Source organism: Alligator sinensis, unplaced genomic scaffold (assembly GCF_000455745.1).
Source record: "Alligator sinensis unplaced genomic scaffold, ASM45574v1 scaffold1156_1, whole genome shotgun sequence".
Taxonomy (NCBI): Eukaryota; Metazoa; Chordata; order Crocodylia; family Alligatoridae; genus Alligator; species Alligator sinensis.
The window spans coordinates 1,332,449-1,347,507 of record NW_005842296.1 but is presented as its reverse complement, the minus strand read 5'-3'; the positions used below and the strand labels follow the sequence as shown (position 1 = coordinate 1,347,507).

Below are 15,059 nucleotides of genomic sequence, written 5' to 3'. Positions count from 1 at the left end.
GTCTGCCTACCCCTCACTCCCAAGCCACAGCCCTCCTAGCCCTGCTGCTGCCCCTGACTCCTGACCCACAGTGCCCCGCATTGTACCCAGGGTATGTGGGAATCCCTCTCCCTGGGCTCCAAACCCCCCACACACACACCCACAGCCCCCCACACTCCCCCTCCACACCCATCCCCCAACTGTACAAAATACCTGCATAACTTTGAGTTTTTCTGTACATAATTTTGAGTTTTTAGCTGTGCGATTAAAATCAGGATTAATTATTTTTTTAATCGCACAACTAATCGTGATCAAATTTTTTAATCATTTGACAGCCCTAGTTGTTAGATCAAGAACTGAAGTAGTCTTTGGAATAGGGATTAGGACAATGATCTCCTATCTCCCATGTGAGTACTATAATTTCTGGGCTACAATCAGGCTCACCGGGCACGTCCAAATTGTGTTCACCCAGCTGCAGCATGGGCATAGCTGACAGGGAGCTGCATTGGGGCTGGGCAGCTTCCAGCTGTGTCTGTGGCACAATGTGGGGACAGGGCTGAGGGAGAGTGGGGGAGAAGTAGCAGCAGCAGCATGGACATGGTTTGCAGATGCCTGGCCCCAGCACAGCTCCCCTCTGGTTAGAAGCTGCACCTTTGCAGCATCTGGGGAGGAGGAGGCCAGGGGAAGTGGCAGTGGCTCAGGCACAGCTCCCAGCTGTATGGCCCCAGTGTGGGTGCAGGGAAAGCCCCCTACCACTGACACACTGCCAAAGCCACCCAGCCCATGCTGGACCAGAGCCAGGCTGTTCTGACCCCGTCTTAGGTTATACAAGACATCAGACTGGCCCCTTCTGACCTTTGAAATGTGAATCGACAGCTTGGAGGTTGAAATCCTACGTATATCTTCAGAGCGTACTCGGTGGCCTGGGGCACTGCAGACTTACACTGCCCCTTTCAACGTGCCTTCCACCTTTAAGGATGAGATTACATTCAGTTCCCAGGCCCACCACTCAGTCCTCACCCTGCCTGCTGAGACTGCCAGTGAGGGTGCTGCTTGGGGTGAGGGTCTCTCTGGTGTGGACACCTGTCTTCAGGAATCTAGATTAAGACCCACCAACTCATTTCACAGATGACACCAAACAATAATATCTGTCATTAGACGTTTGTGACACTATATAATCATCATTCAACCATCATTTTACTTACAGACCTTAACATAAGCAACAAACCTCTGTTTCTATTACACTCCAAAGGTCCAGACCTCTGAGACAGATGGGGACAAGCTTCATTTGGCTCCACCACAGCCTGCAAAACAGTTTCTCATCTCGCCTCCGGCCTCTCCTCCTGTAGGATGGCAACCAATAGATGATGCAACACCTGTCATCAACTATGACCTTCTTTATGCAGTTTCTAAACTAGGACCAGGTAAGGTTTGTGGCTTTCTTGTATGGGAATGCATCAACAAGCAGATCAGAAATAGGGCAAAGAGTTAATAATGTAACTCGCCCCCATGAAGAGCATCAGCACAAGGCTTGCTCATCACTGAAGCCCCGATTAAGCCCTTACATATGTGATCTAGAGGCCTTGTAGTGGATGTTTGGTTAGGAGTGAATTTTAGCCTATATACATAACTACCAGTATTGTTTCCCAGCTGGAGACAGCTCTGTTGTACAAGGCATAGAGTTGCAACCCCAGCTCAGAGGCGCTTACAATCTAAAATGCAGACTGGAATACACTGGGCACATGCCTACCCCCATGCAGCCTCTTCCCCCCCTGCCAGTGCCCATGTGCGCTGTTCCCCAGCAGTGAGTGGAGCTGGATCGTGCCTAAGAGGGAGGGGAGGGGGCAGAGGCTGCAGAGTGGGGGGCTTCAGAGAGCAAGCAGGGAGGCGCAGGTGGCTGCTGTGTCTCTGCCTGGCCCAGACTCAGACATGTTCCCTTTGCCCCCTCTCCCTTGTACACAAATCTAAGACAAGGGGCTTTTTTCCTCATGCTGAAGAAGGGGCTCATCTTGGATTTGAGTTAACATGGTATACAGCGACCAAAGACAATGCTTATATATGTTTTCTTTCTGACAAGTTCTGCTAGCTGCTGAATGCTTCATAAGCACTCTGACCTCTCAGAGTGGAAAGAGGGATCCTCGCAGGACTGAGCCCACAGAGAGAAAATCGCACACCCCACTTTCAGGAGTGGGGCTGTGGGGCTTGCCTATGGGGTTGCTCAGAGAAGCAAGCAGAAATGAATGGAGACAATTAGAGACTCCTAGAAGTGAGAGTCAGGTGACAGTGAATAAGTAGATACAATGGAAGTAGGTCCTCCCATCCCTGTGGTGGGTGAGGGCTACCTGGGAACATTTTAACCAGGTGTTTTCCATTACAAAATCCCAGTTTGTGGCGACCAGACACGTTCCCAGATCAAGCCCAATTTCCCTTTTCAAAAAAATTGAAACAAATTTTGAAGCTGTTGAAATGACTCATTTCAGCATCTTCAAAATGAAACTATTCTATTTGTAGAGAGTAAACTATTATTTAGGCAGTTAAATTATTATGAAGGTTATTATAATTTATCATAAACCTTAAAATATTGACAAAATAAAAATATATACATTATCTAAACAAAATTGTTTTGATTGGCCTGATTTAATTTCCCCGCCTAATTTTTAGTTTTGGAAGTTTCTGAGGGTCAACTTTTTGACCCTCTGAAAATTTCCTCCTGCTTGAGTCAAATGTCCAAGAAAATGTCCAAACTTCAGAAACTTCTCCGAGGGCAGAAGAAGGGTTTCATGCTCATCTGTATAGGGGGGACCTCTTTGCTGTATGGCTGCCAGCTGAAGAAGTCCTGACAGATGAGAGAAGAGTTCCTAGAGGGAGGGGATGGGACAGCAGACGGCTGGTCCCCTTCAAAATCCATGAAGCTTATGGGACCATCCCATGATGTTTTCAAGTGAGAGCCCAGTCCGTGCATGTCCTCAGTTCTGATAGAACAGCATGGGGGAAATCTTCAGCTGGGAAAGTACCCAGAGATCCCCTGTCTCAGCCCCATCACATGGGCTTTCCCGCAGGATGGGATGATTAGGTCCAGTGCTTCTTACTGTAATACAGACCATTATTCTCAGAATCAAGCTTTATGCCTCTAAACTGCTGAATACCAGGAAAACAAAGAGCCCTCCTTTCTCCTGGCTTCAGCAGCATTATAAATGGAAACATGTAAACGAATCCTCCAGCTAGCTGGGTAATAAATCAATTCCTGTTCTGGAGCAGTGAAATGTGAAATATCACTCATTATTCTGCACTCTGGGACAGCAATGCATGAAGGTCATATTCACCCTTGTTTAAGGAGCCTGCAGGGAACAATATGAAAAGTCATTGTTTCCTCTCCCTCCCCACCCCTCCTACCTCCTTTTCTATTTTTAGCATGTTAAGGAGATCAATTTTAGTTAACTGCAGAGGAGGTTTTAAAACTGCTGCATTTCTCAACTGTGCACTCGCTATATTTAGGATTTCATTTAAAAAATCTCTCAACCCTCTGCATTATCTCCTTTTTAAATCATATAGCATTGGCAGAGGCAACATTTCAAGTATCTCATGCTTGTTTAAATCAGACGGATCTTTCCCCCGTCAGAATCCTTTTCTGTGGTTGAGTTATTACCAAAAAGAAATGGGTGTTTTCCACTGTGGGAGAAGAGGTAAAAAGAGCCTGGATCCTGCAATCTTTACTCAAGATGGCATTTCTGCTCATTTCAGTATTCTGACTGGCTGGAAGGGAGCTGGGGCAAGACCTGTGCATCACCTAGGTCCCACTTAAAGCCTAGTGCCCAAAGAGGTGGAAGCTTCCTAGGTCCAATAGCCCTCATGCTGCCCCTCTGTGCATGGGTGACTTCTGAGAAGACTTGTCCCAGCACTGACCTTGATTGGTTTTAGTCCATTATACTAAACATGGTGTAGAATATGAGTAATAATAATAATGTTATGCACCAATGAACAACCCTCACCTCTATGGCCACAGAGTTTCCCTTGTAACAGAAGTGCTGTAGTTTTCCTGAATAAGAGCATAGCATGGACTCAAGGCCACGTGTATCCCCTTCATGGCTCTGGGAGACGCCCAGCCCTGCAGGATACTTGGGGAGGGGTGAGGAGGAAACTAGGACAGTGAGGTCTGTTGCGGTGGCTGTTGACCAGCTCTGGGCTTGGGTGCAGAGGATTGCTTCTTCCAGTGCAGCCTGCAATCCTCTGGCATTTGCTCTTGATATTCCAACAAGAGGCTGGATGAGGGCACTAAAGGGTTGCAGTGAGGTTCTCTGCAGTTAGCTGGATTTTATTTTTACTGGAAGTCTCAGAGCACTTTGAAAATACTAATTCAGTGAGCCTCATGCATCCCTGGGCAGTAGGTGAGTATTGTGTCCTACAGCACCAGCTACAATTATGTCTATCACTCCCGGTATCAGCAGTATCCGAACTGAGCCCTGCAGTACATCCTGTACAGAGGAGCCCGTCTGTCCCAGAGAGTCCCAGACATCTGTGGTATCTGTTTTACAGATGTTAAGGCTGGGCTAAGGGAGTTTCTGTAAAGCACATAGCACACACCAGTGGCAGAAACAGTGTTCTTTCCTAACCACTAACCCACGGTTCATGCTGTCTGTTATGAGTATGGGAGTGCTGGGGTTTTGGTTGTAGCCGTGTTGGTGTAAGGACACAGGCAGGCAAGGTTCTTTGCGTAGACATGGTATCTTTTATTAGACCATCTTAGTTGGAAAAAAGTTCTTTGCAAGCTGAGTATGGGAGTGTCATTTACTTATCTGCATATTAATATTCACCCCAAACAGAACTACAGAGTTGAGGGCGACATTTATCCATCTGTAGAGGGTCACTTCACTATTGTGAACACCAGACACATTTATTGGCCTGGACTAGTCTTACAAGATTGTTAGCGTACCAAACTAGGTACAAAAAGTACTTAGCCACCCTAGCTATGGTCATCGCAGGGTAAATGATAATTTTAAGAGTTGCATGAAGTTGTACAAGACTGATGCAATCCCAGTTACCAGCTGTTGCTCCATGTGTGGATGGTTGGGAAGCTTTCTGGAGGCGATCCACTGAGAACAACATACATTTCCTTAGAGTTTTCCTAAGCTCAAATGAAACGAGACTCTTCTAGCTGCAAGTTCCCTTCCCCTCCCTTGTTTCCAGAATGGCATTGCCTGCACTTCCCACAGAATACTCCCTACAAATGCGAGATCCCCAATATCCATCTGCATTAGTTTGTTGTGTGTTGCTACCCAGGCTCTGCCACATGTTCTTACTAGTGAGCTACAAGAAGGATCCTGTGAGCAATCCATATAGTTATCCTTACACAGAGCTCCATATATTAATGCATATAGACTGTTTATTTCATATGACTCAGGTCTTTCAAAGGCCAGATTCAGAGCCTGTTTCTACAGCCTTTGTTCCCACTGAAGACACTGAAGCTATTCATATGAGTAAAATATACTTAGTCATGGCTAGATTATGATTAGCTCTAGTGCAGTGTTGCAGGGGAGTAAGAAAGTTGCATCTTCCATTGCACAGATTATGTTAGGAAACACGTAAATGTTGGCTTCAAGGTCTCAAGGAACCATACGGCTGGTGCAATATGCACTTCCCACAGCAGGCAAGGGCTAAGAGGTAGCTGGCTCCCTGCTGCACAGCCTTCCTGTACCTACCATGCTGCAGGTACTGACCTGTGGAGGTGGCTGGGCATAGGAGGGGAGTAGACTGCATCCTGAAAAAATTACAACAGTCTGCCAAGTGCAATCTAGGATCCTCAAGGAGCATTATCCTTCTCAGGGCCTGTCTGCACAGCCTCCCTCCCAGCCCTGGAACTGCCACTGACAACACAGGCCCTAGATGCTTGTTTCTGTGCAAGCACCCACAAGGTCCGCCATTTGGCAGAGTGGATGGGTTGGGAGAAAAAATGGTTTAGAGTGGGCCCTAGTGCTGCCTCACAGACTCATCCTTACATTCCCCCAAGACAGAGTCTGACTGCTGCCCTGAGCCCTGGGAGTGATGCAAGGCAAGAAACAGGAGCCCCATGGGAGCTGTTCTACACAGCAAGAGTCCTTTTAGCAAGCAGCCAGAAGAGCTGCAGATAGCAAGCCTGTAGGGAGCAGCTTAGATCCTGCTACACCTTTTTCTTCAGAACTGTTGTGTGGCATTGCAGGCGCACAAGGACCCAGAAGTGGCTGCATGTCAAAGACGGGAGAAGCAGTCTCTGTATATACAGGGATAGATTCTATCCTTGTGTGACTTTTGGTCTTTTTTTGGTAGATTAGCACAAGCAGGTAGAGTGCGTGGAATGATGGTGCAGGCACTCGCTCCGTAACAGCAGAACGTGTATTGATTAGTGGAAAGGGTGTCGAAACAGCCCTCCTCCGTTGTGACACGACTGAGTTCCAGAAACAGCTTTGCTCTTACTTCACCAAGCAGCACACCCGTACAGCTGATCTTCCTCGCAGTTTCATCTCAAGTCCTCCTGCCTGGCAAGTGCCACCCTTTCGAGCAGGGGCGGGCAATTATTTTGGGTGGAGGGCCGCTTACTGAGTTTTGGGGTGCTGTCGAGGGCTGCATGGGTAGCCCCGCCTCTTGACACTTGCCCCGCCCCATGTCACCATATTTTGCCCCGCCCCATGTCACCATCCCCTGACCTTTGCCACCAGGAGTCCCTCCCCTTGCTCCGGAAGTACTCCTTTTGGGAGGGAGGCAGCTGCAGTCTTAAAACCGGAAAAACAACCCAAATCATGTACAAAAAAATAAAACATCTATTATAACTTGCTTTAATTGTATTTAAAAATATTTTTGTATTGATTTACGTGTTTACAAAGTGTATCTAGAGGTGGCTGCATAATAGCTCAAAATACAGTCCTAGTGTATGTTGTGTGCTCAGTAAGGAGGTATATGTGGTGGGGTGTGCTTGTGGAGTGGGGTATGGGTATGGTGGAGGGGTATGGGGTATGTGGTCGGGGTGGGAGCTGTGGGAGGGTGTGGGGTTATGGTGGGTGGGGTGGGAGAGAAAGAGAGACTGGGCTGGGCTGCCGGCTCCATTGTGTGCGGCTCTTGTGAACTACATGTGAGCCTCACACAATGCAGCCAGGCAGACCCTGTGCCCAGGCTCCGCGCCCCTGCTGCCCCACCCTGGTTCCCTGCTGATCCTAGGGCACCTGCATGGACTCCACACCCACCCGCCACCACTGTTTCTCTGCTTTCTCCCCTGCACGCTTGCCCTCCACTTTCCCTGTGGCTCCCACTGCTCCCTGCACCACTGCCACTTCCTGTGCCACATCCTGTGGCCCCGCCACTGCCCGCACCACTGCCACTTCCCATGCTGCATCCTGCAGCTACTGCCACTTTTCCCACTGCTCCCTGTGGCCCCCGTTACTTCCCATAGCCGCTACCACTTCCCGCACTGCTCCCTGCACCCCCTGCCGCTCCCACTACTTGTACCACTTCCCTCAGCCCCCGCTGCTGCTGCCACTTCCCTTTGCTCCCCGCCACTGTTACCCATCTGGCTCCAGCCCAGCTCAGCAAGCACCACAGGGCTCCCAGCTGCTGGGTGGTTTGCAGCGGTTTTCCCCACTCCCTCCATCTGATCTTATCTTACTTTCCACTCGGACGGAGGAAGGCGGGGAACTGGGGTCACCAGCCGCAGAGGCTTCCGGTTAGAGGATGGGGGTGCAAGGTGCGGGGAGGGGAGGGGCTCAGGGTGGGTGGATCCGGGCCTAGCTGCTCAACCACTGGGTCCTGCCACAGGCTCCCCCTGGGTCTTGCTGCCAGTGGCTGCATGTCATCCTTGACAGACAGCCGGGGCAGATAAAAATTAATTTTCTAAATTTTTTAGTGGCCCTGAAGGCTGGATAGAATGACCTGGCAGGCCAGATCCAGCCTACAGGCTGTATTTTGCCTGTCCCTGCTTTAGAGCTTCAGTGTGAATCTGCCACATTCTCAGACCTGCCAGCAGTGGAACTGGTAAAGCACATTAAGTAGGGCTGGCTGTGGCAGAGTGCCATTGGATAGTTTTGGCCAGAAACAAATGTGGGGCTAAATTTGCAGAATCACCTAGGAGATGGAGTCATTACTTGCCCTCCTTGGACCCACTAGTGAGAGCTCTACCTGTGAGAGATGGCAGTTCAAATCCCTCTTCTAGCTGAGGGTTTTACAACTCCATCTACCTGCTTGGAGAGTGCTCTAACTACCAGGGTTTCTTGGAGGTGCTTGCTCAAAATTACTTCAGTTGGAGCCATTCTCCTTTTGCATAAATTCTTTAGTATTCAGTGTACCAGAGAAAGGCAGTGGATTAGGGCACTTTCTGGGATGAAATGTTTAGTTTAACGTGAAATAAAAAACTGTGAATTTTTCTTTCCAGCAAGGAAAAACAACTAGCTTTCATCTTGGTTCCATTAAAACTAATTAGAATAGAACTGTTAGCTGAACCAAAATATCAATTTCTAGTGCTCTACTATTAAGTTGAGTTAAGGACTATTTTTACAGTGTGTTTTTGTTGGAAAATGGTGATTTGGCAAAACCAAAACTTTCGGCAGGGCTGAGTTAACTTTGACACTCATTGGAGAAGGTTTCTGACAACCTAGGGTTGATTCTTTGATCAGGTGAAAGACTCTGTGGATGGGGGGAAGAGCAGCAGATGTGATTTTAACAGTCTCCAACAACATAAGAGGATGGAGCTGGACTGTTCTCAGTGGTGGCAGATGACTGATCAAGGATCAATGGTCTCAAATTGCAGCAAGGGAAGTTTAGGTTGGATATTAGAAAACACTTTCTCACTAGGAGTGTGGTGAAGCACTGGAGCAGGTTACCTAGAGAGGTGGTGGAGTCTCCATCCTTGGAGGTTTTTAAGGCCTGACTTGATAAAGCCCTGGCTGGGATGATCTAGTTGGGGATGTTCCTGCTTTGAGCAGGGGGTTGGACTAGATGACCTCCTGAGGTCCCTTCCAACCCTAATTTTCTATGATTCTGTGATTTTCAGGAATAAACTAAGGAAATACAACCTAGATGAAAGTACTAAAGTGGATACATAACTGACTTGGATCATCATGCTCTATGAGGATTCATCAATGGCTCAATATCTAGTTGGGAGAAGGTATCAAGTGGGGTTGCCCAGGGGCTGCCCTGGGTCCAGTATTGTATAACATCTTCATTAATGATTTGGGCTATGGGACTGACTGCACGTTTAGCAAATTTGTGGATGACACCAAGTTGGGGGGAGTTGTAGACTTCCTGGGGGCCAGGGCTAGGATTCAGAATGACCTGGAATAAACTGGAGAAATGGTCTACAATTAATCAGATAATATTCAGCAAGGACAAGTGCAAAGTCCTGCATTTGGGACAGAATAATTGCATACAGTGATTCAGACTGGGGGATGAGTGGCTGGGCTGCAGTACTGCTGAAAAGGGCTTGGCATTTGCATAAGCTGAATATGAGCCAGCAGTGTGCTTTTGTTGCAAAAAGCCAACCGCATCCTGGGTGGTATTAACAAAAGTGTCGCTTGCAAAGCAAGGGAAGTCATTCTCCTGCTATATTCAGCCCTGGTGAGGCTTCACCTACAGTAGTGTGCCCAGTTTTGGGCCCTACAGCTCAAGAAGGATGTGGACAGATAAGAAAGTCCAGCAGAGAGCAACCAAAGTGATTAGAAGCCTGAAAAACATGAATTAAGAGGAAAGACTAATAGAACTAGGATTACCTAGCGTGAAATGACATGTTATACTTAGACCATCCTAAGGGCACTTCAAATGAGGGGGCATTTATAGACATGCTCTGGGAGGCAGGGGAGGAGTGCTTTAATTGGCGATCTGTGCTAATTAAAAGTGCCGAAGCGTCACAGGTATCAGCGTCCTTATGCTGAAATAATGGTGGCAGGGCACTTTGAACCAAAGCTCATTCAACAAGCTTTAGTTCAAAGTGCCCCTGCCACCATTTTTCAGCACAGGGACACTGATACATGTGATGCTGGAGGCTGCTGGAGCACATTAATTTCCGCGCTCCAGCAGACTCGATTAATCGAATCTGGTCCGATGCGCTGGATTTACAGCATGTCGGGGCAGCCTCCCTGGATGTGTATAAGTGCCCTGAGTGTTTGCATGTTAAAGCTCGTTAACTTGTGCTAAGTGCCCTCTGAGTATCTCAAAGTTACACTGCTTCAGGCAAGGGTAAACTCTGGGCTCTGCTACTAAATTCATATTAGGGTAACTTCAGTCTACTCCCCAAAGATAAAACAAGCAATTTGCAGTCCTCTAGCATCCCAGGATGCACTGTTCCACTTTCCCCCCCCCACCCAGAGTACGGATGTCATGGCTCCTAGCAATGCCCCTGCTCACCAGCCCTATAGTGGCAAGTCAGAGCTCTGCAGGCAAGAAATGACATTAACCCTTAATGTGCGACTGCTCCCATATGTTCTAACTTGAACATTGCTTGACATTCCAAAGATTGAGTGTGGTCCAAGTGTGACCTGTAACTTCCCCTTTAGCCTGGAGAAAAGAAGGCTGAGGGGGGATTTATAACAGTCTTTAAATATCTGAAAGATGATTATAAGGAGGATGGAGGCAGACTATTCTCTGTGGCAGTAGAGGATAGGACTGGGAGCAATGGCCTTAAACTTCAACAGAAGAAATTTAGGTTGGAGATCAGGAAGAACTTTCTCCTTGTGAGGGTGTGTTAAGCAGTGGAACAAGCTACCTAGAGAAGTTGTGGAATCTCCACCCCTGGAAATCGTCAAGAGCAGGTTGCACAGGCACTGGCTGGGGTGATTTATTCAGGAGTGAGCCTGTCTTGGGCAGGATACTGGACTGTATGACCTCACAGGTCCCTTCCAGCCCTTCTTGCCTGCGAGCCTATGATCCAGCATGGGATTTCTGGTGGCAAGAGATCTTATGCCTCAATAGACCCATGATTAGGGCATCCGCCCCGCTCAACATGGAAACCCAGGTTCAAGCCTCTTCTCTGCCTGTCTTGAACCTGGGTTTCCAACATCCTGTGTAACTGTCCTAATCTCTAGTTTGCTGCCTTTTCTAGATTGTCTCATGTTTCTCATGACAACAAAAGACTGGGCTTCACATCACTGCTCCATGGAAAAATAGTGAAATATCAGATTTTTGCTGCAAACTGTTTCCTGCACAACTGTGCTGCTAAGGTGTAGCCTCAGACTGAGGGTGGCATAGGGTAACCCTGCTCCAAGAGGTCATGCTTCCACTTCACCATCCACTAAAGGGTACACAATGTTCCTCATTCGGGAAGTGTGGGAGGTTGTGGCTCCTTTCCCTTTGCTATAGCTCATACTTTCCTAGAGTGAATGCTTTCCTGGAGAGGGAGCTAGTGGGAAGCAAGTCCTGCTCTCAGCTGTGGTGATTCTTATGATGAAGGCAAGTGATGAGCTTGGCTGACACTGTCCCCTACCCAGCTCACCCTCATGAAGGCCAGACAGAATCTGACCCACAATGTTTGTAAAGCATTCTGGATTAAGGGACTGTAACTGGAAGGCATTATTATGGGGCTAATGGCACATGTAAGTGGAGCAGACAGCTCTGAACCTATTCATATTTGATCGTGATTCAGAACAAGGAAGAAGGAAATGGCTTAATAATACTTCTACCCTGCGTTGGTTCCTAATTAATCAAGCCCATAAAATCCCTACTTTGCCACACAAAAGAGCTTCAGAGTACAAGAGAAGGCCATCAATAAAAGGTCATGATACTGACTCAAATGAATAGAAAACCACGTGCCATTAATTTTTGTGTGATTACCAGATTATTCCTATGGTGTTACTGCCCTATGTGCAACTGTCCAGACGTTGTAAATTCTCTTACGGTTAACGTTATTGAAGCAAATGGTTCCAGACACATTTGAATAGTGCAAGATTACAACTGAATTACATTACAAGATTACATTTGAATAACGTTTCTACTAGGTCCATATGGCTTGGAGTGTCTTAGGAACAGGTTCTGGTAACTCAAGATGATATATGTGCTATAACTTCATTTTTTTGCACATCATTCCCCCCAGGCAGATTACAGCTGGTAGAATTTATTTGATAAATCTCATGCCATTTTTCCAACTAAATTGACATGGGTATTTTCTTTATTAGTTCAGTTAGATGATTTGCCACATCATTTAAATTTTCATCCACCTAAAAGGGGAGAAAGGAACCAAAGACAGTTACAGAAAATGAGAGGCCCCACCGGAGGAGATGCTGAAGATATTGCCACAGAAGTAAGAGGAGGATAAGGAGAGCATGCAGTCACTGAAGCCCAAGTAGGACAAGATACTGAAAAGATCTTATGATTGACAGTGACAAGCAACTAAGAAGTCAACAGAGATGAAAATGGGACAGAGGCTCTGAGATTGCTCAGGACAAGTCAACTGAACACCTCATTAGCCATGTCCCCACAAGCAGGATCATTTGGTTTGCAGCACCTCAAAGTCTTTTGAGGTGCCATGAAATGTGCGTGGCATTCGTGAATCTGTTTGTAAAATTAGATACCGTGAAATACCAGTATCTAAAAAAAGCGGTGGGAGAAAAAAGCAGGGTGGCACATGTAGCAGCAGTGTGTGCTGCGAAAAACTGGAGCCTGGCCAGTCAGAGCCACACTCCAGCTGCCAGCTAGGCTTCGCGCACCCGGACTGCCACTGCTGCTGCCCTGGGAGGCCCCCAGCGCAGGTAAGGCTGCTGGGGCCAGCCCGGGTGCTGGCTCCAGCCTCCCTTACCTCACCCAGGGCAATTTGCTTGCACCAAAGCGGAAATGCAGGGGAGTGCCCAGGAACAGCAGCAACAAATATGCCGCTGCTGTATATCCATGGGGAAAGCATGTTTCCGCTTGCAGGGATGTGCCCTTTGAGTCTATTTAGAGTTATGGTTTGGGGAAAGGAACTCAGGGTAACTTTTGGAGTGTGTGTGTGTATATATATATATATATAGGTCAAAGAAGACAGGAGATGGGGCAGTAGTTGGAAAAGGAGGCAAGATCAAGGTTGTTTTTCTAAGGGCAGGATGAGACCACACCATAATTAAATTGAGAAGGGGCTTTAATGCAGGGATGGTGACACTGGGGTAGTTAGAGAAGTTTTAGGAGGCGGTAGATGGTAAACTTTGGTGCTACTTATAGAGTGAAGAAGAGAATGGGGAGGGAGAACGGTGTATGCCAGATCTCGTCCATCTGCTTCTAGAATATCTTGCAGTGGTAGGGAGCAGGGTTTATCAAGGAGTCAGAAGTACAAATAAGTACCAGCTCTGCTGTGGACAATGATATGTTTAGCAGATACATCAGCTAACCCCATCTTACACAAAACAGGATTCTCCCAGGAGACCTGATGCCTGCCCTCACCTGTACATTGGGTGCCTATGAAGTGTATGTCATGTGTGGCAGAAAGAATTCAAATATAATAAAAGTGCACTACTTCTGGTTGTGTGTCTGTCTATCCTTAATGCTCCAGGCCAACTGCACATGCGCTGCCCGGAGCTTATTGACAGAGAGACACACAGGCGAGGTGAGACAGGGGCGGTGGGGGCCAGGGTGTGCTCCGCTGTGCAGGGGGAGGGGGGCATGGTGTGGCATGTAGCTGTGTGTGTGTGTGTGTGGCTGGGTGTGTGTGTGTGTGTGGCATGCGTGTGGCCTGGGAGGGTGGCGTGTGGCTGGGTATGTGTGGCATATGGGTGTGGCTGGGTGTGTGCAGCATGCAGCATGTGGGTGGGTGTGGCATGTGTGGCTGGATGGGTGTGTGTGTGTATGTGGTGTGTGGCTTGGTGGGAGGGGCTGGCATGTGGGGGATGGGGGGGGGGGGGGGGGGGGGGTGGGGTGGCTCTGTGTGTGTGTGTGTGGTGTGTGGCTGGGTGTGTGTGTTTGGCGTGTGCCTGGGTGGGTGGGTGGCATGTGGCTGGGTGTGTGTGTGGCTGGGTGTATGTGTGACATGTGACTTGCTGTGTGTATGTGGTGTGTGGCACATGACTGGGTGTGTGTGTATGGCATGGGGCTGTGTGGGTGGAGGAGTGTATGTGGCATGTGGATGGGTGGCATGTGGCTGGGTGAGTGGGTGGATGTGTGTGTGTGGTGTGGCAGGTTGTGTGTGTGTGTGGCCTGTGGCTGGATATATGTGCTGTGCAGGTGGGTGGATGTGGCACATGGCTGTGTGTGTGTGTGTGTGTGTGGCATGTGGCTGGGTGTGTGTGGTGTGGGTGTGTCGTGTGGGGGGACACACTGGGCTGGACATAAAGTGGGGGGGTTGCACGCGGAGTGGCGGCAGCACGGGGTGGTGGGTGGTGTCGCTCCGTCCCTGCCGCCCGCCCGCCCGTCCGTCATTCTTGATGGGCACTTTGCTAGTGAATAAATAAAAGATGATCATGCCGGAGCCTCAGTAGCTCTTGGCTTAGATGTCTTGTTCTTCCAGTGCCTGAGGCTGGTCAGATTGCCCTTGGTCTTGTACGTCATTTAAAATAATTGTAATCTTGCTTTCTAAACATAACAGTCCCTGAGAAGAGGTCCAGCCATGCCTTGTACTAAATGGGAACAGTCCAACTCTGCTGCAGTCCATGGAGCTGCTCCCACTTGCCCTGGGACTGAATCTGTCCTAACAGGTATAAATAAAGATGTAAAGTTTATTCTCCACTTGGAGGATTTAGAAAATGTTTCCGAACCTTAAGTTTGCTTTTCAGTGAGTCCTGGTCCTAGGCTGTGCTATGGGGAATTTATGAAATGTGTCAGATAGGGAATAGGCAGCTTTTGGGTGAAAGGCAGAAACAACCTGTGAGCTGGATCCTCAGATGAACATGGGGTTTAACCCCAGCTGTCTTCCTTTACAGAGTCCTGGATTCACTTCTGTACTGCCAGGGGTGTTGTTTCTGATTTTCAATGTCTGTGCGCCATGTACAGATGCCCAAACCAGGCTGGGAGTAAACAGGAGGAAGCCTGCCCTTGTAACCTTGTGATCTGCGCACTGCTCTGGGTCAGGAAAGCTGTGGATTCTGGCCTCTTTTCCCAGTGCTGTTTATGCACAGTGGCTGCTTGAGAAGCAGAAATAACCTGGGAGTGGGGCAAGAACCTAGAAGTCC

At 48.3% G+C, this 15,059-nt stretch overlaps 1 protein-coding gene across 5 annotated transcripts in view; it reads left to right on the top strand.

Moving 5' to 3' along the window:
• The window catches only part of RCAN2 (regulator of calcineurin 2), a 182,649-nt gene that overhangs the window by 154,614 nt on the left and 12,976 nt on the right, over positions 1–15,059 (top strand). For 4 of the 5 annotated variants that reach the window (XM_014522083.2, XM_006028215.3, XM_025209598.1 and 1 more), the window contains one exon: positions 1,232–1,403. In XM_014522083.2, coding sequence (XP_014377569.1) covers positions 1,232–1,403 — 172 coding nt within the window. Of the gene's footprint in view, positions 1–1,231; positions 1,404–6,284; positions 6,888–15,059 lie in introns of those variants that run through there. The other variant, XM_025209596.1, reaches the window with a different exon arrangement.